The 25,093-nt window shown below is 42.4% G+C and overlaps 3 protein-coding genes across 5 annotated transcripts in view; all 3 read left to right on the plus strand.

Annotated features, from left to right (window-relative positions):
- The first annotated feature begins 838 nt into the window (after window positions 1–838).
- Window positions 839–9,677, plus strand: LOC129189803 (cationic amino acid transporter 2-like). Its single transcript, XM_054791897.1, has 13 exons — window positions 839–1,001; window positions 1,663–1,722; window positions 2,465–2,891; window positions 3,287–3,442; window positions 4,484–4,649; window positions 4,788–4,924; window positions 7,081–7,303; window positions 7,392–7,528; window positions 8,292–8,394; window positions 8,478–8,611; window positions 8,689–8,855; window positions 8,930–9,038; window positions 9,120–9,677. Exons 3-13 carry the CDS (start codon window positions 2,522–2,524, stop codon window positions 9,248–9,250), a joined length of 1,833 nt encoding a protein of 610 aa, XP_054647872.1. The 5' UTR covers window positions 839–1,001; window positions 1,663–1,722; window positions 2,465–2,521; the 3' UTR covers window positions 9,251–9,677.
- Window positions 9,678–10,996: 1,319 nt separating this feature from the next.
- On the plus strand, window positions 10,997–16,286 carry LOC129189972 (platelet-derived growth factor receptor-like protein). Its single transcript, XM_054792220.1, has 7 exons — window positions 10,997–11,176; window positions 12,780–12,937; window positions 13,020–13,162; window positions 13,244–13,395; window positions 13,475–13,768; window positions 15,525–15,664; window positions 15,730–16,286. Exons 1-7 carry the CDS (start codon window positions 11,095–11,097, stop codon window positions 15,922–15,924), a joined length of 1,164 nt encoding a protein of 387 aa, XP_054648195.1. The 5' UTR covers window positions 10,997–11,094; the 3' UTR covers window positions 15,925–16,286.
- A 515-nt stretch (window positions 16,287–16,801) lies between these two features.
- Window positions 16,802–25,093, plus strand: part of n4bp3 (NEDD4 binding protein 3) — a 31,896-nt gene continuing 23,604 nt past the window's right edge. Inside the window, exon 1 of one of the 3 annotated variants that reach the window (XM_054791724.1) lies at window positions 16,802–17,007. The gene's annotated coding sequence lies outside the window, so the exon portion shown is untranslated. Of the gene's footprint in view, window positions 17,008–19,198; window positions 19,671–20,498; window positions 24,083–25,093 lie in introns of those variants that run through there. The other 2 variants (XM_054791728.1, XM_054791725.1) reach the window with 2 other exon arrangements.

Below are 25,093 nucleotides of genomic sequence, written 5' to 3' on the forward strand. Positions count from 1 at the left end.
GCTGTGAGACATAATCCCTCCAGCGTGTCCTAGGTCTGCCCCAGGGCCTTCTCCTGGTTGAGCATGCTCGGAACACCTCACCAGGGAGGCGGGAGGCATCCGGACTAGATGCCCGAGCCACCTCAACTGGCTCCTCTCGATGTGAAGGAGCAGCGGCTCTACTCTGAGCTCCTCACCCTATCTCTTAAAGTGAGTCCAGCTACCCTACGGAGGAAACTCATTTCAGCCGCTTGTATCTGCGATCTCGTTCTGTCGGTCACAACCCAAAGCTCATGACCATAGGTGAGGGTGAGAACCACGACGGTCCAGTACAGCGACCTCACGCTCCAACCTTCCCTCACTCGTGAACAAGAACCCAAGATACTTCAACTCCTTCACCTGGGGCAGGACCTCATTCCCAACCCAGAGGTGTTCTTAAATGCAACTACAAATTAATTCCAAAACTTGATATATATTTTTTTCTACATTCAATCTCTCTGAAATAAATTAAAAATCTGCACTTGCAGGGGATCAAATACTTATTTCCCCCACATCGGGCGAACTAGTACTCCCATTTGAGAACCACTGAACTACGACATGGTCCACAATTGATGACATGTGTTGGGGTTGTGTCACAGCAACTGATGGTAGAGGAGGACATCATGGTGTTCCCTTGAAGTGCATTCCAAATATGGAACACTGTTGAAACAAATAAATGTATCATTGCATATAAATTCACCACAACAGCATTTCTGAGATTCTCACAGGGATATTTTGTCCACTGCTGTGTGCCTTTGCAATAATGAGGACATTATGATCCAAACAAGGGAGCAAGAAAGGCTACTTTGTGAGTAATTCCATAGAGTGGGAGGGTCTCGCTGGCCACTCTTGTATGTACTGTATTACAGTTAAAAAAAAACAAACTCATTCAATCCGTCATCCAAGTCAGCAGCACTGATACTGCTGCCTCATTTGGATGTTTTCACAGCAACCTGGCCGCTCCTCGGGGGATAGAAGAGAAGGTACAGTACAACAACATGCTTATGTAGACAATAAGAATATCATCAGAATGTCATCTGAAACCTCTGATTTTCATTTGCAAATAATCAGGATGTGTAACGGGCAACCTTAATCCTGTAAAATAATTGATGACAAAGCTGCACGTTACATGTGCACTTGTTGTTAATACGCGTTATCTCTCCTGCGAAAGCCATATCTCAGCATATAGCAAGGCCAAGTGTTAAGTTTGGTCAAAGGTAGCCTGAAAAGTGTACACAGGCTGCCTTCCACTTGCCTCATGCCTGCCGAAGTAGATGCCAGGAGGGATTAAGTGGGCTGAAATCCCCCCGTTAGTGGATGAGGAGGTGAAAGCTACTGCTCTTATAGAAAAAGTGTGCAGCGTGCAGCAATGCATGAGCCATGAATGCTGCTTTGTCCTCCTGTCTCTCATTAACTCTCAGGGTCGCTGCTTATGCAAGAGTCACACCTTCAATACACGCATGCAAACTCCAACCAAGCTGATTTTTTTAATTCACTATTTTAAGTGGTGCTTTTTGCAAAAAACAAAACATATGTTAAAAGAATTTTTTTTTTAAGTTGAAATGAGACTGCATCCGCCACACGCCACACCTTTCACCTTTATCTCTCAGTGTGTACTCATGAAATGTTCTTATTTGTTTATAGCTGTGATTGAACGTAACCCATCCCAACTCCAATCTTCTGACATGATCCCGCACTGGTGAGGTGAGGATATTCAATATTTTATTGTTCGTAAGTGTCAGGATAATTGTTGACTTGAATACTGGGCCCTCATAAAAGTTGAAGGTGCAAATGGTTGCTTAAAGGCTGCTTTTATGTGTTTGGCAATAAAACGGCCAACAGCCGCATCATAATTATCCTGTATCATAATGTGTGTATATGGAATTATGGATTGTATTCATTGTGGTTGGCGAGTGAACTACGCTTAGATCATATCAGCTCATATATATGTAGGTATATGTAATGATTATTATTTTTCCATGTGACCTCCAAGTTCACCTTGAACCCTTTATGGGACACTCAGCTAATTCAAAATATCAAATATACAATAACAAATAAAATAAAAAATAAGATAAAAAAACAAAGATTATTGCGGCGCATTAACAAACTCCTTGTGTAACTTTTTCAAAATGTTTAAACATCAAGATATACAGTGTTATTATCCTATAATTTATCATTTTTTTCCATTATATTTGGTTTAAATTCCATTATAATATGTTAACATGCTTCTGCTGCCTTATAGTGAGGCATCCACTTAAGTTGTCCCTACAAAGAGAAATATTAATATTACATAACAGTTGTTATTTTGATATCCTATTTTAAAGTACTATACTGCAGGGCTGACCTGACAATTATTCACTGAGATGTTGATCCGCCCTTCCTATCCCTCTCCTCTCCCCTCTTCTTCTTCCACTCACTCCCTCTCTCCTTCCATGACATCCAGCAGCACTCCCACCTGTGTCTTCCTCTCAAATTCCCTCATCTCTGCATCCCGAGCCTAAGCATGGCGTGCGCCACCCTGAAGGAACTTTTGGCGAGCCTGTCCCGGAGGAAGCCCTTGGAGCCAGAAGGGGAGCAGTCCACCTTTAAACGATGCCTGACCACTCTGGACCTGGTGGCCCTCGGCGTGGGCAGCACCCTGGGGGCCGGCGTCTATGTCCTCTCTGGAGAAGTGGCCAGAGACACAGCTGGGCCCAGCATTATCATCTCGTTCTTCATCGCTGCCCTGGCATCCATATTTGCCGGACTTTGCTATGCAGAGTTTGGGTCTAGAGTTCCTAAGACGGGCTCGGCGTACTTGTACAGCTATGTGACAGTTGGGGAGCTGCTGGCTTTTATCACCGGGTGGAATTTGCTTCTCTCCTATGTCATAGGCAAGTTCACTGCATCTTTTATCATCAATCATTTGCTACCTTGCTAATTCCTCTGTTGTTGCTCATTAGTAATGCATTTTCATTCATGTCTTGGTCATATTGTGTACTGGGCTCTTATGTAACTTCAGCTAAAGAGGACATGGTATAAATGATCAACCATCCACATGAGACATCATGTAGCCTTTCACCTGCTGTAGAAGCAGATTCTTCAACGAGGACACTTCACATATGAGAGACGCCTGTCCTCGGGATTATAGCCATGTAAATAAGACCATAAAACCTAAAGTCTAAAGTGTAGCGGATGCCGGGAAGGAAATCAACATGGACAAATTGTCTTTATGATAGCACTTACATGGTGACTCACTGGATTGCATTTTTCCACTAACTTTCTGCAGGGACCTCCAGCGTTGCACTAGCTTGGAGTGGGACGTTTGATGACCTCATTGGGGGTGTCATGTCCAAATACTTCCAAGAAAATGCAGCAATGGGCCTTCCGGGGCTGGCCCCCTACCCAGATGTCTTTGCTGCGTCTCTCATTATGCTCCTATCTGGTAATACAGGCTTTGACAATACAGTAGATCAGGGGTGTCACGACACACAATATGGGGTTCACAAGAATGAGACGAGCCGATATTTTAACATTACTTTGACAAAAACTACAAGGGCAAACTATAACACAGTCACAAAACAATGCAGGTAGATTTTGAAATGTTTTGTAACTTTGCATGCATGAAAAAAACAAAACTAAAACACAACAAACAAAACTAAAAATGATAAATGATATGTTGACGTATAGTTATGTAAAGGCACATGTCAAATAGATTGCAGTAGTTTTAGTTTTGTGTTTACGCTAAAAGAACTCCAGTTCCCATGATGCTTAGAGTGCCGTACCAGGAAGTGCGTCCAAATTAGACTCTACTCGAACATTTTTTGATAAAACGTCGTATGCAGCGATCGTGTTTTGGTCTGAAAAATCTGAAGTAACTTTAATCAAATGTAGAATTACTGCAGCTTCTGCTTGGGCGTTGCCCCGACAAGGCAGTTGTAGCAATAAAATGCGTGTTGATCATTCAACTCCAGAACCCTCCCCTTGTCTCTTCAAATGCCATTGTTCACTTGCGACACAATCCAGGTTTAAGCATAAATATCCCTCACGCACTTATGAAGGGTGTTTAAAGTACAAAATGCATATGTCCTCACCACTAATGAATGATAATGCAAGATGATGGATGAACAGATGGAATCGGAGTCACATTGTAGACAGTCACACAACTACGGTGCGTTCAAGGACCGCCATACAAAGTGTGAAATCTCAATGGTTGACGAAAAAACATCATAAGCGAAGCATAAAGACGTACATGTAAAAAAAATTTAAACATTATTAATGTGTATTTATACATTTTTACCAACTTTGGGTGAATGAGATGTGTCTGCGGAAAAAAAAATATTTTCAGAGAAAATAACAAAATCAACAAATGCTTTTGGACCAAAAATCTGCGGGCCCGTAAATGCTGAACATGCAGTGATCCACGGTTATGCGAAAAAAAGCTTGTCAAGTTAATATCAGGTCTTTATCATGTCTGTTTTTAAAGGGGTGCTCGCCTTTGGGGTGAAAGAGTCAACCACAATCAACAAAATCTTCACTGGAGTCAACATCCTGGTGCTGGTCTTTGTGGCCATCTCCGGCTTCATCAAGGGAGACATCTCCAACTGGAAAATCAGTGAAGACATGGTGCTTAACGCCACGGCAGAGCTCAAGTAAAGTCAAAGAGCGCTGCAATGCTGTCTGTGTTTGGGTGCATGCGGCATCCTCGCATTGACAGATAACATATTATTGCCTTCCAGATTACGATACTGTAAACACGCTAACAAGATAATGGACTCTCTTTTGTGCAGTAACCTGAGCACCACCGCCAATCTGACAAGCGTGTATGGTGTCGGTGGATTTTTTCCCTACGGCATCAGTGGAACCCTGGCTGGTGCAGCGACATGCTTCTATGCCTTTGTGGGCTTTGACTGCATCGCAACGACGGGTGAGAAGACCGCCTGGGCATATAAAACACGCTTCATTCAGTAGATGATTACAGAAGTTGTATACCAAATAAATATAAATGACTTTATTGCATATCGCATCACAAATAAAACAATTCCATAAGAGCACCCTGCTCATCGGCATTCTCCTGCACCATCTTAAAAATCGTGTTGAAATCACACACATAGGACACATGCATCTATGTTATTCTCATAAACACCCACCGTACTAGATTCTGTAGCGGCAGTGAGCGGGTCGATGGATTTAGAATATGTTTTTTCCAACAGGATTTACAGGGAAGTAATCTGTTCCTCGGTCAAACTGGTCATTTTCTGCACAGGCAACGATTCGAGTGACATTGTGACGTTCTTAACTGTCATGCAAGTGTAAAAAGAAGTGAACTGCTGTTTAGAACGCATCATAAAAACAACAAACTATGTTCTGTTATGATGTACGGCTGACGCGGTGATGAACATTACAACACTGCCATTACAATACTGCTACTCCATGCATCAAACTTTGAACCGGGCTTAGCTGTCATACAATAACAATAAATAGGCGAACCCTTGTTAATGGTCAAAGTTAAAAACAACAACACTGATAGCCAAGGTTCATGGAGCTCATTCTAATTCAAGATTCAAGAGTGAAACAGAGACCATTACTGTTGACTTATTCAAGATTCAAGATTCAAGATTCAAGAGAGTTTTATTGTCATGTGCATAGTAAAACAGGCAGTTATACTATGCAATGAAAATCTTATTCTGCTCATTCTCCCAAGAAAAGAAAGATTGTCGACCATATTGCACTGAGCAGCCAGGACAGAGACATGAGTACAGCAGATTCAGCCTTCTCTTGGGGGTCACCGTCCAGGACCACCACCGAATGTCAAAAAACAGTGATTAATGATACCCCCATACAAATGAGTATTTTTGACACCCCCCCAAACATTTTCTTCTGATTTCAGGTCAACATTTGCAATAAAAGCTCTCTGAATGATAACGTAAGATAATGAACAGATGGAATCGGAGTCACGGTGTAGCCAGTCACAGTACACACCACTGTGGTGCGTTCAAGGACCGACAAACAAAGTGCGAAATCTCACCTCTTGTCGAAAAAACATGATCATTGACGCGTAAAGACATAAACATGTAAAAATTGTGGGCTTTTTTTAACAGTGGTACATGTATGCTGTACATCCTATCTGTATTATCACGTATTTATAAATCATTACCGACTTATAGTGAATGAGAGGTGCTTTCTGCGGAAAAAATGGCTTATTTTTGGAAGAAAAAATGCTTTTTTGACCACAAACATTTGGTCAAAAGTTTTGGAGTGTGCATGTTCTTCCCCGTGTGTGCGTGGGTTTTCTATGTATGCTCCGGCTTCCTCCCACATTCCAAAAACATGCATGTTCGGTTAATTGGTGACTATAAATTGTCCATAGGTATGACTGTGAGTGTGAATGGTTGTTTGTCTATATGTGCCCTGCGATTGTCCAATGTGTACCTCGCCTCTCGCTCAAGGTCAGCTGGGATAGGCTCCAGCATACACCCCTGCGGCCCTAATGAGGATTAAGCGGCATAGAAAATTCATGACTGAATGCACATTTGTACGATGTACTATCAATAATTCCAAAAATACTATAATGTATCATAATTTAACCCCTTCAATTCTTGGCTATTAGCAAACACCAACAGGATGCACGCCTGTACTGCACCTGATGTTGTGCATTGTCTCACATGCCTTTTTGCTAGAAGCTATTAAGTGTATTTAAAGGTAAAACGGCATTATGAGCTATACCATACACGGTATATGCGTGGTAATGTTTTACGATCATTTTCCTCAAAACACGGTCATTTTAAGCATCTGGTACAACAATGGGTCTGAGCACTGCTCCAGAGTGCCCTTAGATACAATACGTGGAGATCTTGTGAGATGTCATGCATGAAGAGGCTGCAAATTCAAACTTCCAACTTGCGAGACAATAGTTGTTCCAATTCTACATCAGTTGTCTGTTTATTTAGTATGAGGAGAAGCGGCATAGAAAATGGATGGATGAATGGATGGATGGATGGATGGATGGATGGATGGATGGATGGATGGATGGTCTTATTGCGTATTAGAAGAACACAACCGAGCTCTTTATATTCTTCTCAGGTGAGGAGGTGAAGAACCCTCAAAAGTCTGTTCCGGTGGGGATTGTGGCCTCTTTACTCATCTGTTTCCTGGCCTACTTTGCTGTTTCGGCCGCGCTCACCCTGATGATGCCTTACTACATGCTCAGCCAAAAAAGCCCGCTGCCCGTCGCTTTTGATTATATCGGCTGGGGTCCTGCCAAATATGTGGTGGCAGTGGGGTCGCTGTGTGCTCTGTCCACCAGGTATGTATAAATTGTATCTGGCACTAAGATCAACGTTTGATCGTCCCACATAAGAATAACAACACCCTTTGTGCATGGATGTGTGCAGCCTGTTGGGTTCCATGTTCCCGATGCCCAGGGTGATGTTTGCCATGGCAAGAGACGGCCTGCTCTTCCAACCCCTGACCAAAGTCACTTCCAGAGGCAGTCCTGCAGTGGCTACCATATCATCTGGGACTGTAGCAGGTAAACATTTATTTGGCAGAGTTAGGATTTTAACGCTGGTGAGCTTGAACGAATTCAATCCCAGTACTCCGGTTCCATTCTAGAGTCCAAAAACAAGCATGTTAGAGTAATTGTCCTTACGCGTGATTGTTTGTCTATACGTGCCTTGTGATATGTGCCTTGGCGACTGGGCCAAGGTTTAGCCTGCCTTTCGCCCAAAGTCATGTGGCATAGGCCGCAGTTCACATCTGGACCTTTACAGAATAACTAAGCAGGGAAGCCCAGACTTCTCTCTCTACTTCGTCCAGCTCCGAGGATCCCGAGGCGTTCCCAGGCCAGTTGAGAGACATAGTCTCTCCAACGTGTCCTGGGTCTTCCCCGAGGCCTCCTACCGCTCGGACATGCCCTAACCACCTCCCCAGGGAGGCGTCCGGGAGGCATCCTGACCAGATGCCCGAGCCACCTCATCTGGCTCCTCTCAATGAGGAGGAGCAGCGGTTCAACTGCGAGTTTCTCCCGGATGACAGTGCTTCTCACCTTATCTCTAAGGGAGAGCCCAGCCACCCGACAGAGAAAACTCATTTCGGTCGCAATCTTGTCCTTTCGGTCACTACCCAAAGCTCACGACTAGTTTAAGTACCTCGGGGGTCTTGTTCACGAGTGAGGGAAAGATGGAATGCAAGATCATTGACCTTTATTAATTCTAAATTACCTTTAAAAAGAAGAAAACTGGACCTGAACCAGAGTTTCCTAACTAGAAGTACTGTCTCTGTCTCATTTTCAGCCATCATGGCGCTGCTGTTCGACCTGGACGCCTTGGTGGAGATGATGTCCATCGGCACTTTGTTTGCCTACACACTCGTGGCCATTTGCATCCTAATACTGAGGTTCCAAATGATACCTTCATTAACACCTGTTGGCACATCAGCCTGCATGTTCTGTGCTACATACATTGCTGATGTCGTTTAAGGTACCAGGTGGATTCATCCCAAGACAGAGAACTGCAAATCATTGAGAGGAACACCAAATTTGGCTTCCTGAAGCCTCCGTCATCTCCAAACTCAGTCACCTCCAAAACAGTCACTATTCTGATTTTAGTCTCCGGTAAGCACACATTCATCAGCTTAACTCCATCTTTATATGCGAGTACAGTACACATCATTCTCACTGTGTGTGCGCAGTCGCATGCGTGGCTTCGCTGTGCATCACCCTCAGCCTGGGGATCGATGCGTTATCCGCTATGGAAGCATGGAGCATCACACTCGTCTGCATCTTCTCCATCATCCTGCTACTTAGCATGTTCCTCATCTGGAGGCACCCACAGAACGCTACCAAGGCATCCTTCATGGTAAGTACATGCATGTGAATGCAGAATACAGCACAAGTACCAGTATGTCAACATGTTTTCATGTGCTCATTTAGGTGCCCTTACTCCCTGCACTGCCCATAGTGAGCACACTTATAAACGTCTACCTCATGTTCCAGTTAGAAGGCGCCACGTGGGTACGCTACGCCATCTGGATGGCAGTCGGTGAGGCAATACTTGCAATGGACAGGTTATAGAATACTTTCATTGTCCAAGTCAGTGAGCTGCAACGTTATATCTCTGCAGGCTTGGTCATCTATTTTGGCTACGGGCTGCATTACAGTGTTCAGAGGCGGCGGCTCAAATCCAACCTGCCAGCCATTGAAAGCGTCAGTGAAAAAACAGACAAGAGCATCTTTAAAGAAGACAAATTCTAAGCTGGTGTGGGCGGAGATGAAAAGAGATGTTACAGTGAGTCACTGTTTAGTAATTGTGTGTAACTACACGCGCCGCTGCTGGTCCGACAGTGTTAAGCATCAGTACTTTATCACATGTTCCTGCAGTTCAAATGACCGGGCACATTCAATTTGATGTTTTTGTCACTGTCATCATATTGTGATCATATTTACATGTGTTGCCTTTTGATTGCAAGGTAGTTCCTATACCTGTGTGCTTTTTAAACTGTATAAAATGTATGGCGTAAAAACAATTGTTTCTAATACTATTTGTACTTTTGGATGTGTATTTAAATGATCTTACATTGTGATTTGGCAATATGGAATGTAATCATCTTGTTTTTGTTTTGCTGTTGACATTGGAAATATTGTCTCTTGTATGAAAGTGTAAATATGAAGAGTGTACATGTTTCCTCATCATATGTTGTAAATGTATCTTTTCATTCAAGAGAAACTCATTTTAAAAATGGTTACTGAAGTAGTTCTCGTTTTCCCTGCGGGACTGATGTTGGCATAAGCGGTTGTCGACATAGGCGGTTGTCAGCATAGCCGAAATCGAAACGGAAACTCACCATTAGGGTTGTCACGTGACCAAAATTTCAGTAGTCGATGCTAAGAGCTGACTTTATCCATCCATCCATTTTCTATGCCGCTTCTCCTCATTAGGGTCTCTGGGGCATGCTGGAGCCTATCCCAGCTGACTTCTGGCGACAGGCGGGTACACCCAGGACTGGTCGCCAGCCAATCACAGGGCACATATAGACAAACAATCATTCACTCTCACATTCATACCTATGGACAATTTAGAGTCGCCAATTAACCTAACATGCATGTTTTTGGAATGTGGGAAGAAACCCGGAGAAAACCCACGCATGCACGGTGAGAACATGCAAACTCCACACAGAAATGCCCAAGGGAGAATCATACCCAGGTCTTCCCGATCTCCAGACCGTGACTGTGTGGCCAACATGCTAACCACAAGACCACCGTGCGGCCCCAACTGACTTTATATCACCAACCAAATTAGAAGCAAGCAGACGGAAAAAACAATAACATCGGCAATAACCAACACGACACAAGACGTTTTCAACTCTTGTCTTGTCAAATGCCCCGCATACTCCTCTCTCTGGCTGTAAGGAGTCTGTCTAGAGAGGGGTGGTCGCTGTGTGTGACTGGCCAATCACAGAGCGTGAAGAGTGAATACATAAGTAGTTACCCAAAGAGGACTTTCCTTCATCACAATTGCGGATAATGACAAGCTGTACTCGTTTCATGCTCGTACTCGCCAAAAATGCATCATCCGTAACAGAGTATCCGGCTCATCCCTGCGAGTTACTACGCTTGGGAGTGGCAAAATGAGAAAATAAAATCCTTAAACAAAAAAAAACTTAAAAACTTCATGTTGTTCCAGTAAGGCAAACTGCAAGGGAGTATCAACAGGTATCGGTTTAACAGCATAGCGAATGCTTTTAATAAGCTTTTCCACAGGTCTCATCAGGACTGTTGTTGTCTCATGCTGCTAGCAGACGTCCACTCCAGCAGCTAAGCAAACAGACTGATTCCACATGGAGGGGCCTCAGTTTTTGCACCCTCATTGGTCCAGGCAAGCTTGAAAGCTTCCATTCAGCCAGTCAGGAGGAATTTGGGGTGCTAATGTCACTCTCAGGAGGAGCAACTCATGTGATTGTGGAAAGCAGCTGACCACTCATTTTGCGAGCTTTGCCCACCTCCTCCTGTCCTCGCTCCTGCTGCTCTGGATACAGTTAGCACTTTGTGTTCAACTGTGTGAACTGACGAACCACAGACCGCTTTGGTAATCCAGCATCATGACTTCGGTGAACTTGTTTGGCTGGAAGTGGAGGCCGGTGCTGAGCGCCCTACTTATTTGTTTCATAATCTCCGATTTAGGTAAGAGATTTTGTTTTCCTGATGCAAAGCTCTTCTGTGAATGCACAGCACTGTGCAAAGGTCTGACACCACCATTAGATTTGTCACTCTGTGGAGGGGGGGGGAATGATGCCGTGGCATATTTGTGGTCGTTAGATAGCAGGCGACTTCCCGGTTCATAGATGATGACAAACAGCACCAGTATATGCTACTCACAAGACGTTCGGGATATTTCAGAATCATTTCAGGATGAACCCAGTTCATACGAAAACACCCCCAGTTTTCCTATGATTTTCAGCAACATTTTTTGCCAAATTTCTGCCCCCGTTTTCGGGCATTGTCTTGGTTATCGTGCAATACAAACCAGTCTGTTTGCCCTTTACTGTATCATTCCCTGTAATCGGGTGCTGAAAACAAAGCACCATGCATGTTGCAGACTCACTGTCCATGCATTTTTCATCGAGCGTAACGTCTAAATAGCCCGCCGTGTGGCCAAAGGAAGTTGCTGAAAAAGAATGTGTTGATAAAAAGGTGAGAAACACTATTGGCTATCTACCTTCGCCAAGAAGACAGTCTTCAACAAAGGTAAAAGTGATGTTAAATATATCCGTTTACTTTGCTGTTTGTAATTATTTTTGCATTGTTTTCTGCATGTGAAACTATAATTTTTCTCTATAAAATATATTTTTAGACAACATTTTTGGGTGTCTGGAACAGATAAATTAGATTTACAGTAACCACTCACCACTTGGTGCTTGGAATTTTGCAGCTTCACTTATCACTGTTTCTCATATATGAATGAATTAATAAATCATGCCGTCTAGTGGTTGAACATGGCCTTTTATTTGTACAAAAATATGAATATTTAAGCCAATTTGACATGTTTTCTACCTAAACTCCATTTTTATGCTTGAAAATGCTTATTCAAGGGCTAATTGAGCTAAAATACAAATATAAGGCATTCAGAAGACACATTCAAAGTCGTTGTGACATGCAGTATTTTACACACGTGAGCAGGTGTGAGTAATGTTACTGTAATATTCGGTGAGACACACAAGCACCAGACAGCCAGTGCCAGCAACAACAGCCTTTTATTGCAGGTTTGAAATATCTCACAACAGGCACAATATTCCCTATCACCAGCTACTCCTGTGGGGAACCAAAGATCTACCTAATGGTCATTACCCCTCTGCTTTTGCCACTTCATGGACAGCTGTTTCGTGAATAAAGCGCAGTTCGATGACAAATTCCCCAACATTCATCCTATCATATCCAATACCCAGTTCTTCCTCACTGGTTGCTGCACATAACCCATCCAGGTGGGGAGGTGGGGGGTTAGGGAATGTCTCCATGCAGCTTGGAGCAGCGGTGGGAGTCGGGGGGGTGGAGAAAACCCTCGATCCCCGACTATGGGTAGGGATGGTCCGGGAGAAGGCTGCAGAATTCGAGCATGTCTGGCAAGAGGAGAAGAATGCAGATTTACCCTGAACACAACTTGATATTTATGAAGTATTTTTGTAAAAGATCCCCACTGAGATCCAAAATCCCTTTAAAAGCCCCTGAAATGAACGGGATAGGACCTCCTCAGCAATAAACTCCTGTATCTGTTCTGATTGCTACTTAGCTTATTGTCATAAAGATGCCCAAGAGCGGAAGAGTCCAGGGAGGAAGGCCAAGTCCAGCAAACCTAAAGTGGGGAAAGCAGCACACAAAGAACCCCATGCAGTAAAAACCAAACCAAAGGTGAAAGCTCCAGTGCAGGCCCAAACCTTGCTTACGCAGGTATTTCACCAACAATTCCTTCTTTGAACATAACCACTCGTTCCCTTCATGTCCGTAACTCTTCTTTATGTGACACCCAAAGGTAATAAGCAGAGGAAGGTTCACCAAGGTGGGAGAGACTTTAAGCGTTCAGGCCGGAGACACTCTTGAGCTGAGGTGCAGGGGTAAACCTGTGAAGTGGGGCGTCCCTTCATACTTGGAGGAGGACGATGAGGGCAGGCTGAGGTAAGATTCATGCGTGTTCCGTCCCACAGGACACGAGTTTGACACCTGTGCTTTATGGGTTTTACTGTTTTGCCTTCGCAGGATGGTCCAGAATGAGCGATACGGCGTTCTGACACTAGTCAATAGCACAGGTGCTGACACAGGGGAGTACACTTGCTACTCTATGTTCTGTGAGGGCACAGACTGCCGAAAAGACTACGACAAAGCTGGCAAAGTCTTTGTTTTCTTCACCGGTACCGTGAAAAATCACCACTGCAGTATTACAACAATTTATTTCACCGCAGTTTATGCTTGTCTGAATGTTCCAAACAGACCCACAGGAGCTTTTTGTCCCGTCATCGGACTACTACAAGGTAATTCAGCTGAGAACCAACTGGCCGACGCGCCTCCCTTGCCAGGTGACCTCACCGGAAGCCAAGGTGACGCTGCACCGCGAGTACCCACCAGTGGAGGTGGCAGTGGACGGGACAGAGATCTCCTTCGACGTCAAGAAAGGCTTCACCATCCATCGACCTCGACCGTATCATGCTGGGGCTTTGTACTGTGTGGCCAGCCTGGGGGGCCTGAGGCAGAGCTCCACCAAGTACATGCTCATCTATGTCAACTGTGAGTCAACACTTTTAGTCCAACATTTTTTTCAAGAAACCCACACGGGCCATAACATGGGCTGTATAAGTCTATACAGTAATCCCTCGTTTGTTGGCTTAATATGTTCCAGACCAAACTGTGATAAGTAGGATTCCTTATTTGTAAATTAAATACTTTCATAGTTAGAGCATAGAAAACCTGTTTACGACCTTCTAAATATGGTTTTAACATTATTAGAGCCCTCTAGACATGAAATAGCACCCCATAGTCACCTTTACACTCATATTACCCAATACAGTAGACATTATATAATAAGAGGAAATAAGACATATAAGACTTAAATAAGATAATATAGCATTGGGAGAGTTCCTTGTTGTTTTTTTTAAACCTGCGGTTTCTGTACAGTACTTCCTGTGGTGGCTATTGTCTCATCAATGTATCAATTACTGACACCTAGTGACCAGGGTAGGATACTACATATCACAGCACATCTTTGAATGTGTTTTTGACTGATTTATATTTGTATTTTAGTTCCTTCAAATTATTCCATTAATTTTTTTGAGCTTTGGATAGGTTCATTTTGTCTTATATGTTTAATTTTTTATGTTTTTTTTTTAATATATGTTAGATACGAGTTTTAGGTAAAACCTTTTTTGTTTGTTTGTTTTTAGGAATATAATTCTGTCTCTATTCGCAACAATCCAGGGACCTTCTCAACCCGCACAACACACTTCTGGCCTCCAAAATAAGAGTGCTCCGGGCCATATCCTGTTCAATTGTGTTAACAAATAAGGGTGTCATAAAAAAAATAGCGTACACCAACATTGAGACGGAAAACAAAGTACACTACTTTTCAAAACTAAAAATCTTTTTTCGTTTGTCTTTTTGCGTACTCCTGTAAAAAGAAACTAGAAGTTGAATGCTTTGATTTTTATATAATGGTTGAAAATAGCCGTATAAGAAATTCAGAGTAAAGTTGATCAAATGTTCATGAAATCACTTTTATTACCCTGCCTTTTAAAAGCATTGGAATCGAGAGTCGTTAGGAACCGGAATCGTTCAAATCCAAACGATGCCCAAGCCTAGTCTTCAGCCTATTTCAGTTTAATTATTGTTTGCAATAAACTGCTTACTCAAACGTTTTTTGTTGTGTAACTCCCATTTTGTATTTTTTCCACAATGAAGCTCCACTTAGAACCTCCTTAAGATCCAACAGAGCAAAATGTACATTTTTCAACTGCTCTTCAAATGTTGATCAGGAGTGTGCACGTGCAGGTACAGTGAATGTTGTTATGTTTTCTCTAGCACTCCCAGCCTACCCCAGCTGACACTGAATAAAAGGCGGGGTACACCCTTGACCGGTCGCCAGTCAATCACAGGCCACATACCGACAAACATGCATTCACACGCTCACATTCTCTGAGTGAAATCAGTGACGACCTTGCACCCGTAATTCCATAGAGTATTGCTGCCTAGTATAGTAAAACCTGCTAATTAGGGTTTGTAAGCTTTCCAGTGGTCTTCCAACGTGTCTGGAAAAAATAACATGCGTTTAGAAATGTCAAAACATCACTGCATGATACTCCAATTATGTTATTGTACAGCACCGCAGCTGGTATTTGCTGGGCAATGACTCATTGTGGGTGCACCAGTAGCTCAACATAGTTACTAACATGTTGTTAGCAGTCTGCATCTTTACCACTTGATGCTACTCTCAAACAGACACATTTGTCACGTACTAGCATGTTTTTAACATGCCCTTTTTTTGTTTTAGACCCAATGGCCCCCCCTGCCCCAGTCATCCAAGCCAATGCGAGCTCAGTGGCTACTGGTGACAATCTACGTGTCAGCTGCACTGTGATGGGAGAGCGGGATGTGGCAGTGGATATCACATGGGAGTACCCCGGACAGGAGGTCACAATGCCACACGTCGAGTAACTCACGTGCACGTATCTAATCACGGTGCTTGGATTTTACAGATCGGGAGGCCTCTGTACACACGAGAGAGCATCAGCCCACTGGATGGAGGTTCAGCAAGACACCAGACTCAGTCTATCCTCCTCGTGGACGAGGTGAGGGACGTGGACCAAGGAACATACACCTGCACTGCTGAGAACCTGCAAGGATCCAAATCAGTGTCCACCACTGTCAAAGTTAAACCTCGAAAACCATAAGATGTACCGCTTAACTTCACCGACGTTGATGTCTGTGCTGCTTTTGTATCTAAAAGTATTTCCTGTCTGGACATACAGGAATACCAACTGAAAAATAATAGCAATAATGTCGTTTTTCCCTCTGAAATGTACGTTAAACATTGTGTATTACAAGTTTGTATATGAAATAGTTTTTTTAGACACACATGGGGGTGTTGTTCTCATCTTATTTTCTGCAATTTTGCTTGAATCATTAAATTATATTCAACTTTTATGAGTAAGATGTCATTAAAACAATTGGATTATTTTTTTTTTATCCTTACTGTGAAGTAGAGAGATCGGTAATTGGACAGTGACAGACTTTTCATCATTTTAGCACGTGATTTTATTAAACCATGGCTTAATTTTAAGTTCAAAGTTGAAGTTGTTCATTATTTTGTGCACATTTATTCATTTGAGAAGACAAGGGGAAATCCCAACATTTCTTAAGGTATATTAATTATACGTTTAGTTTCTTATATTCAGACACGGAATCTAATGTAAGATACCAAAAAATATACCCCAAAACTTTTGCCTGAAACTTCATTTAATATAGCATATAATAACGTAAATATAGTATGGCTAAAAAATAATAAACCAAAAAAACTTAAGTAACCATATACCCAGTAAGAAGACAAATGAAGTTAATTGAGCCAAATTGTATTTTTTTTCATGTTTTTTTTTTAATGATTAGCTAAGTGCGTGTGTGCGCACGTGTCAAGTCACCCATTGAAAACATAATACCGCGCAATATTAGATCACGTACAAAACGTGCAGTATCACGTTACGACCGCTAGATGACGCCCCTCCTCCTTTCCCCCCACAGTGCACACCATGTCCGCTCAGCAGCTTCCTCCCTTCCTCTCATGTTTCCACTCCGTCCAAACCTTTGAGAGGCAAAAGGTTCATCTTAGTCTGTGTTCCTACAAGCGCCGGGCGGGCTGACACCTCTCCGCTGCTGCACCAACTTTGGAAAATATCACTCTCCACTTTTTTTTTCCCTGAATGATTGCATCTACAGGAGGGGTCCACGCTGAAGGAGACATGTCAGGCATGCGGGATATGGTGCGTACCAACCGTTTTCTGTTTTTTTTTTTTTTTAATCTTGATGCGCTTCCACTTTGCTTTGCAGTCATGAATGCATGCATGCTAGTGCAAACATGCTGTACATCAATGTTCGTTGCAAAGTTAGTATAGCTGGCGTGAAGCTTTAGAGGTGAGTTTGTGGAAGGGAATAATGCTGATTCTTCCGTGCAAATGGAAGCACCCTGTCATTATCCACGCAGCTATGGTGGTCCTCCTCTGCACTATAGTGTGTTATAAAGTGTTTGGCATGCGCAGCTGGAAATGTTTGGCTTGCGTTCACGCACACACCGGGTTTTTTAATGCACACTGCACAGTTTGGGGGACAAAAGTTGTTTGTGTGTGTCACTCACTCTGTGTGGGTGGGTGTAGGGAGAATGAGAGGGGGGGGATCTCAGTGTTGGGGACTGCTTGGCTGTCGTCGTGGAGACCAGAGGCCACAGGTGACCTCTGACCCGAGGGCTCTTGGAGGGTCTTTTGAGCGTGGTGGCTGTGTGTGTGTGTGTGTGTGATGACGCAAGTGAGGGACAATGGAGACACAATGGCTGTGTGGGCTGCTGTTGGAGACCGTGTGCTAACCATTCCTGTTGTGGAGCACATGGTGGGTCATAGGTGCTTTTACTGCATGCTTGCCTCTCTCATAGCGGGCGTGAATTCATGCAGTCTTTCCGGTCAAGGATCAGCAATATCACATTAATATGACACTAAACTGCTGTATAGACTGTCCTGAGAGCCCAGCTTGCTCATCAAGCAGGTACATCGTCTTTGTCAAAGAGCATTTAGGTACATGATTGTTATTGTAAGTCAATCGTAAAGGGCAACGCACCTCAGAAGTCAAACGTCCCAAAAGTGTGGGACAATTTGGAGCTCAGCCGAAGTCTTGTGGAAAACTATGCCTCAAAAGTTAAAAATCTTGAACTAAACCAATGATCACCATGTGATCATCAGAATAAGCTCCGTGAGCATCTAAAGAGGTAAATCCATTAGTGCGCCTTGCTTTATCTTTGTCATGTGTTTTTCCTGATGTCACCACAGAAGGACACCAGTGGCAAAGAGGAAAAGCGTAATGATAACCATAGAACAGGAAAATGATGTTACTGCGACCTAGGAACGGCACCTACCTTCACATTACAACATGAGCAGTAACAATACTTACGAAGAAGAGGTGTCAAGAGGTCAAACTGAAGAGCTCCCACATCTGCAGCTGACAGAGCTCTTGGGTTTTACTTTAAGAGGTGTAGCGAAGCTGGTTTTTATTTTTATTTTTTTTAAAAAGCTGTCCCACATGAAGCGGTAGGCTCATGGGAAAGTCAGAGGCGCCATCATGAAGGAGTTTTTTTCCTTCATGACATCATAAAGACCCAAAACTTCAAAAGCAAGCGTTCTTCTCTCAGAAGTGGCGCAACCGTTTGATTGTTCTCACCTTTGTTGCTCGTAAAAAGGCTGCAGGAACACATATTACTGCTGTAACATCATCAAAAAGTCAGTGTTGCATAATAAAAATGATCATGGGACATGAAAAGATCAATGCCGAGCATCAGATTAGGCAGCTAAAATGTACAGTATGTCGATCATGAGCAGTGGAGACTTGCTTCCTATATTGGTGCACCTTTCTCTACCTTAACAACGTGTATAAATAATACTTCAAAAGCGTGATTATCTTGCTAAATGTTGTGTTCCCCCCCACTCTTGAATTGGATGTGATTGCACTTTGCTGGTGTACAGTGGCATCATTTGTATATATACATGCGAACAAGTGAAGACTGGTAAGAACTTAAGTATTAAGTATGTAGAAGAGACTGCTTATGCTCAACAGCAGGATGCACGAGTGGCTCAGCATGTTTCATTCTTATCTGGTGGCTAACAGCTTTGACCATCAGTGCGTCCTTTCTCTGGGACGCAGAATCAGCCAAGACAGCTGATGCAACGTCTTCATTCAGCTGTTAAACGTCCCAGCGGCTCCCGTGTCCGTGTGTGTGTGTGTGTTAGGGCTTTAAACACCAGCAGCTAATAAAACACGTGTTCTGCCGACCGTTAGATGTCTGCTGACCATTTGCTTAGCAAAGACAAACCTCCTGAGAAGTGTCTTTAAAAACGCGCGTAGTAATGGTCACGGCTTAATATGAGGTTACATGAAGGTTCTCTTGTTTTTGTGATGGTTCAGTAGCATACATGCGCACACGAGTTCACCCATGCATACTTAGAGTCCAGCAGATGGTCCAGTGGCGCTCTGTTGGTTCGGAGGTTTTCCCCTCAAGCCAGTCAGCTAATCAAAGACTAATCAGCCCTTCCGCCCCCCTCCCTGTCCCTTCCTCCTGGTCCTTTCACCTCTTTTTCTCGCCCTTTCTTCCTCCTAATCCTGAGTTTATCCGCGTCTTTTAGAATGTCTTCGGACCGTGCCTTATTCCTCTGAGGAGGAAGAGTCTTTAGGGGACTATTTGGGATACTTTAGTCCAGTCTGCATGTTCTAATTGATCAGATGGGTTGCATGTCTTGCAAGCTTGAGTTATCTTGGAGAGAGAACACACCAAAGTTAATGATTAGCCCACAAATGGCAGGCGTTTCCTTATAGTTAAAAGAATTTCTTTCAATGGATGTTGACATTCCTTCTAGTTCCTTGTCTGGAGTGAAGGCTGACTATTTAGGTAAGTGTGACAATATGCACCCTAATTTGCTACAAAGTATAATATAATAAGAGGAGTAAGGTTGCTGCATTTCTATGATAAATAGTTGATGAAGCGGTGAACAATAGTGTTATAGTCACAGGACAAGCAGGACCTACTGACCTTCAGAAGGGGAAAAAGTCTGCAAGTGCATGACGGCGGACAGACCCTCGTTGTGCTCTTTGTCCCTAAATGTCACCGACTTAAGTGAAAATACACTCTGACAGCATCTCATTGTCTTATGATCTCATTGGTCTTTTATGCTCAAGTAAGACACTGTTTATCTCGGTGCAGCCTTATCGTTTTGTTTTTTTACCTTTTTATTGGTCAGCTTAAATCTTGCCTGCACTCACATGCCCCAATAACCGCAATGGTCACGCAGTCTATTGTGTTTTTAACCAGCGAAACCCACGCACACACTCGAGTCAGACCTAGTGCACGTACTTCGGTGGTTCAGGTCAGCTTTCGGTCATACGTGTTTACAGATCCTTCCATTTTTGTCAAGCTCATGACACTGGAAGTGGGTCAGAAATACATGGATGCATTTTTAAGTTCATTAAAATCTTTAAGAGCTGCTACGTTTAGTTTTTTTTCTGCCCCACTTTTTTGTTTTGGCTGTGCTGAATGAAAATAGGTCAAAATTGATTTCAAAAAAATTTCAGAATCTGTTCCTTAAATGAGTCTACAATAGGAAAGTTACAAATTTGCTCCAAATGTGAAAAAAATGTCCCACTCAAAATGCCATTTTTCCTCCCAGGTTATCTTAACTTAAACTAATGCAATTCTTTCTATTCATTATTATTGTTAATTTGGTCTATTGGATTTCAATTCATATTTTTTAGATTCAAAGCATGCAGCAAAATTTCTCAAAATGTTGCTCTATTTTCTGCAAGGGTACCTTGCTACTGAAATGATGTTGGATATGTAAAAAAAAAAAAAAAGGTTGTGTTATTTTAGTTTTTGGTTGTTTTTTTTCCCAAAAGATTGACTGGAGTGGTTAAACAGAGGACACTAACAGATTCATCTGTTGATTATTATAAAAAAAATTGTTTACATTAATCAATGAATCCGATTTTTTTTTTTTTTTTTTTTTTTAAACAGATTTTTAATTTCGGCCTCTTTATTCAGAAATGGAAGATTTGAACTAACAGAGCAAATCAGTGCATAAACACCAGGTTGCCGCTTCGATATTCTGTCAGATAGCTTCAGTAAAACAATAAATGTACACAAAAATACAATCATGATCATTTTCTTTCTTTCTGTCGATGAATCTGAAGCTTGTTGTTTCAATGAATGGAGTAATCGTTGAGGCCGTAGCTGATATGTGTGAATATCTTGCTTTGGCTAAAACACAAAGATAATAGGTCTGCTTTCACGGATGACTAAGGAAATTTAAAAATATTCACATTTGAGAGGCTGAAATCGGAGGATATTTACATGTTTAAATCAAAAAACAATGACTCAATTACCAAAATAGTTGCTGATTAATTGGATAATCGATTAACCATTGATTAATCGATTAATTGTTGCAGCTCTGCAGTGTGACTTTTTGTTTTAAAGTGGGCACAAAAGAAATAGCAATGCACACTGTACAGGGAAAACAGGTAAAAGCCGCACACGACATAAAATAGAATAAAATACGCTAAAACGGCAGAAGAACTATGAGGGCGGAGGGAAGGACGATTGATGTTGCGTAGATAGAAATATGCAGATGGGGTCATGTTTCTATGCGAGATTGGAATGACAACGAGATGTTGAGGATGACACCCAGACTTTGAATCTGAGGGGAGGGGGAGATTGTAAAGTTGTTGATGCTGATGGTGAAACTGTCAATGTTGGATTGTGAGGATTTGGAGCCAACAAGCCGAATTTCTGTTTTTTCACCATTTGAGAAAATTTTGGGTGAGCCAGGATCTGATTTCAGATGAGCAAGTAGTGAGGGAGGAGGGATGGGGGGCTGGAATTAGGTTTGCTTGAGAGGTAGAGCTGGGTGCCATTCGCGAAGCAGTGAAAATGGACGTTGTATTTCCGCAAGATATTTCCAAGGGGGAGGAGATGAATGATAAAAAGGATGGGTCCCAGGACAGAGCCTTGATGCATGCTTGAAGTGATGGATGAGGACTGGGATCTGTGGGGACTTCAACCGGATGAACTGGCTGCGAAATGTCTTCCTCCGAAACAGCGAGTCCCACACGAACACCATGTTTGTTTCCAAGTGAGCTCAGGGGACGTTACGACGGGCCGTTTGCGGCACGTCACAGAAAAGGAGCGCTTGATCTGCTCACACTAACCCACCTGCAGCACAGTACGGGTAATCTCGCCTCATTGAAACTTTTTTTTTTTTAAATGTTATAATTATAGTTCCTCATATCGGCCCTTGTTATCGTGCAACCCTATTTGTAGAATATTTCATACTTTAAGAATATATATTTTTTATTTTTAACATTATTTAATGATTTATTGGCATTATTAAAAATTGGAATATAATTATTTTTTATTAAAATGTAAAAATATGAATATATCGTTTGTACAGATTTTGAGGAGGTTCCATTTTTAGTCATTAGAGACTAATGAGGATATTTAAAGGACCTTTTCGGAGCCAAAACAGAAATACATTTTGAAATACATATGCCGTATGTACAGCACATCACCGTCAAGATCGTAACATTCTTAACTGTCATACATGTGAAACAAAAAGACGTTAACCGCTGTCGACACTCAAATGTAAAAACAATAAAACATGTATTCAAATTTGTATTTGATGACGAATGTGGTTTCCAAACATGATTAGAGGTGAGTCTTCTTGTACTGAGCTGCCAGTTGATACTCGTTTCCTACAATCCCCTTTAGTTCAATGAACTGCACTACTTTTGTCCTCTTTGCCACCACAGTTGCCGTTCTCCGGCAGCGTCGCAAAAAAAAGGCACACAAAAATCCAAAGAAAAAGCAAAGCACTAAAGCAAAGTTTATTCTTTAGCTGCTCTTTGCAGGCTCGGAGGCGTATTTTTCCTCAAATGTCTGATCAAATCGCAAATTGTGTGACTTCAAGGGGAATTTAACTTTGGAGGTTCCATTGTATTTAAAAAGTGTTTTTCCAGTCAAGCTGCTGCTTTATATCAAGCAGACCTTTCCTCATACTGTAATTCCTGACAATGGCTCATCTCCAGCAGAGCCTAGACAACTGGTCTTTTTCCAAAGCCAGACAGCTTTACCTACGTCCTGGACTGTTATTGTCCAGGGGAGCTTAGGTAGAGGAAATGAGTCTGGTCCTCTTGTCCACCTGACAGCTCCAACAGGTATAGAATCTGTAAGCAGGCCTTGTTTTTGTTTCCGTCACCGCTGACATACGTTTGTGTCAGGCTGGAAGTTATTCTGCAAGAAAGAATCTCTTTGAAGCGAGACTCTGAGAGGTAATGATGCAGCCTATCATGGCAGGGGTCTTTTCATGTATGGTTTGAGGTTTTTTGCTGTTTTTTTGTTTTTTACCTGAGAGGCACCATCCAACAGCACGATCAAGCCCAGGAATGTCTTTAATGGTGTGCCAGTCTTGGTGTGGTGCTTTATTAAATAAGATTCCTGCATGCCCACCCATTGGTGCCATCTTTAAGAAGTCAATCTAGTCCAGTGAGCTGTGCAGGCCCACAACATCACATGCGGAGGAAGCACAGAAGTGGTCTCTCTGTGCAGATTGAAAAAGCAGAGAACAATGTGCTCTCTTTTCTTCCCTCTCTGGTTTAATTTATGTAACCTGAGATGGTGTAGAACCCGTCCGGTAGCCCATCTGATAATCACACCATTGTCCAAACGGTACAGGCTGAGAAACCACTTCTTGTGTTAGACTTTCATTCCAAGTCTGATCCTTGGTGAGTAAACAGGCTTTTTTGCGTTGGTGGTGTTTGTCCGGTGAGGATCCGTGTGTCTCTGGACTGTCCGCCCTCAAAGCGGATCCACATGCAGGTCTTTTGTACGAGGGAACAGGCAGAACAAGTCGGACCACATGGGCCCCTAAATGAGTACACAGTGCACAAAGAGATGAGCAGGTGTGGGGAAGCTGGAAAGTACCAGACTCTCTTAAGGGCACTGGGCCTCGATGCTCCATACACACGACAAAAACACAACAATCTGCACGGATTCCATTGAAACAGCTTAGCAGCAGCTTAGCCTCGTCTTTGCGTACATGCAAAGTCATCCTGCAGGTCATTGTTTAGGACCATGCGGCTCCCTCCCACCCATCAGACTGAGAAATAGGAAGTCATGTGACGTGATGATCAGTCGAGGAACAGAAACAAACACTGGATAAGCGGCAGATTCAGGTGGACAAACAGGGAAAAGGGATTTATTTTCAATCTCGACACGTTCACACCAAAAAATGAGATTGACTACTCAGCATTTTTGTAAGTACCATATGCTGCGTTTTGTTAGTTTAACACAAAAATACAGTTAAAGCTGAACATGTGATTGCTTGATTTTGTTGTTTTTATGTGTGTGCTCACCTGTGAGCTGCGTCTTTTGATCCAGGAGTCTTGCTTCTAGTTTTTTAAATTTTTTTTCCCTTTTATTTCTCTTCAGCACTTTGCTCAGTGGTTGTTGTTTTTAAAAGTGCTATACAAAAAAAGGAAATTTGCCAAATTTTTTGGTTTAATTTTTATGGTTTTTTTAAATTATTAAGTAGGAAGCATGTTAAAGCTTTTTTTTTAATTGCTGTCAGTGTAATTATTAATAATGTTACATAACTCCATTAAGTGGTAAATAAAAAATATAAAATAATATTATATATAAAATTTTCTCTAAACTTTCTCTGTTCTCAAAGTATGTAATTACTGTACTAACATTTTTATTACAATTTATCAAAAATAGTCAAAAATACACACTAATCAAATGACTTAATACTGTGATGTAAATGTTATGATTAGTTAAAAAACAAAAAACGAATTACCTTATAATATTAAGACAAGCAAGCACATTTAGATTTGTTTTGTAATCTTTGAGTGCCGTACGGCTGCCAGTCTTTAGGCTGCTTTAATGTGTGCAAATCAGCCCCAGAGATCAGAATATGTGCATCTGTATTCTATTGGAAACACTTATTGACATGCTAGTGGGATGAGCATGCTCACAAGTGCAACTGTGACTAATGGGTGGGTGACTAATTCACCCACAAAGAATGTTTGTTTGTTTGCAGAGCTGAATTAGAATTAGGAAACTTTTACTTTTAAAGGCTTTACCGCCGCAGATGACGTCATGCTGAGCAGCCTCGGTGCTAGTTAACATGTAATTACTGATTATCCCAAAGTGAAACCACATGCTTAGATAAGGACACATAGGATGGATAATCTGCCCCTGCTGACCCATGCATTTTCTTTTTATAATTGCTGTTCTGATGGTGTCTGCAGCCAATTCATAGATGT

Source organism: Dunckerocampus dactyliophorus, chromosome 11, assembly GCF_027744805.1.
Source record: "Dunckerocampus dactyliophorus isolate RoL2022-P2 chromosome 11, RoL_Ddac_1.1, whole genome shotgun sequence".
Lineage (NCBI taxonomy): Eukaryota > Metazoa > Chordata > Actinopteri > Syngnathiformes > Syngnathidae > Dunckerocampus > Dunckerocampus dactyliophorus.

Excerpts from the sequence above, each read along its gene's own strand:
- LOC129189803 (XM_054791897.1), top strand. The coding sequence starts at position 2,522 with ATGGCGTGCGCCACCCTGAAGGAACTTTTGGCGAGCCTGTCCCGGAGG. Across the intron at positions 4,650-4,787 it reads AACGCCACGGCAGAGCTCAA|TAACCTGAGCACCACCGCCA; the intron begins GTAAAGTCAAAG and ends TCTTTTGTGCAG. Across the intron at positions 8,856-8,929 it reads CTACCAAGGCATCCTTCATG|GTGCCCTTACTCCCTGCACT; the intron begins GTAAGTACATGC and ends GTGCTCATTTAG.
- LOC129189972 (XM_054792220.1), top strand. The coding sequence starts at position 11,095 with ATGACTTCGGTGAACTTGTTTGGCTGGAAGTGGAGGCCGGTGCTGAGC. Across the intron at positions 13,163-13,243 it reads GACGATGAGGGCAGGCTGAG|GATGGTCCAGAATGAGCGAT; the intron begins GTAAGATTCATG and ends TTGCCTTCGCAG. Across the intron at positions 13,769-15,524 it reads CATGCTCATCTATGTCAACT|ACCCAATGGCCCCCCCTGCC; the intron begins GTGAGTCAACAC and ends TTTTTGTTTTAG.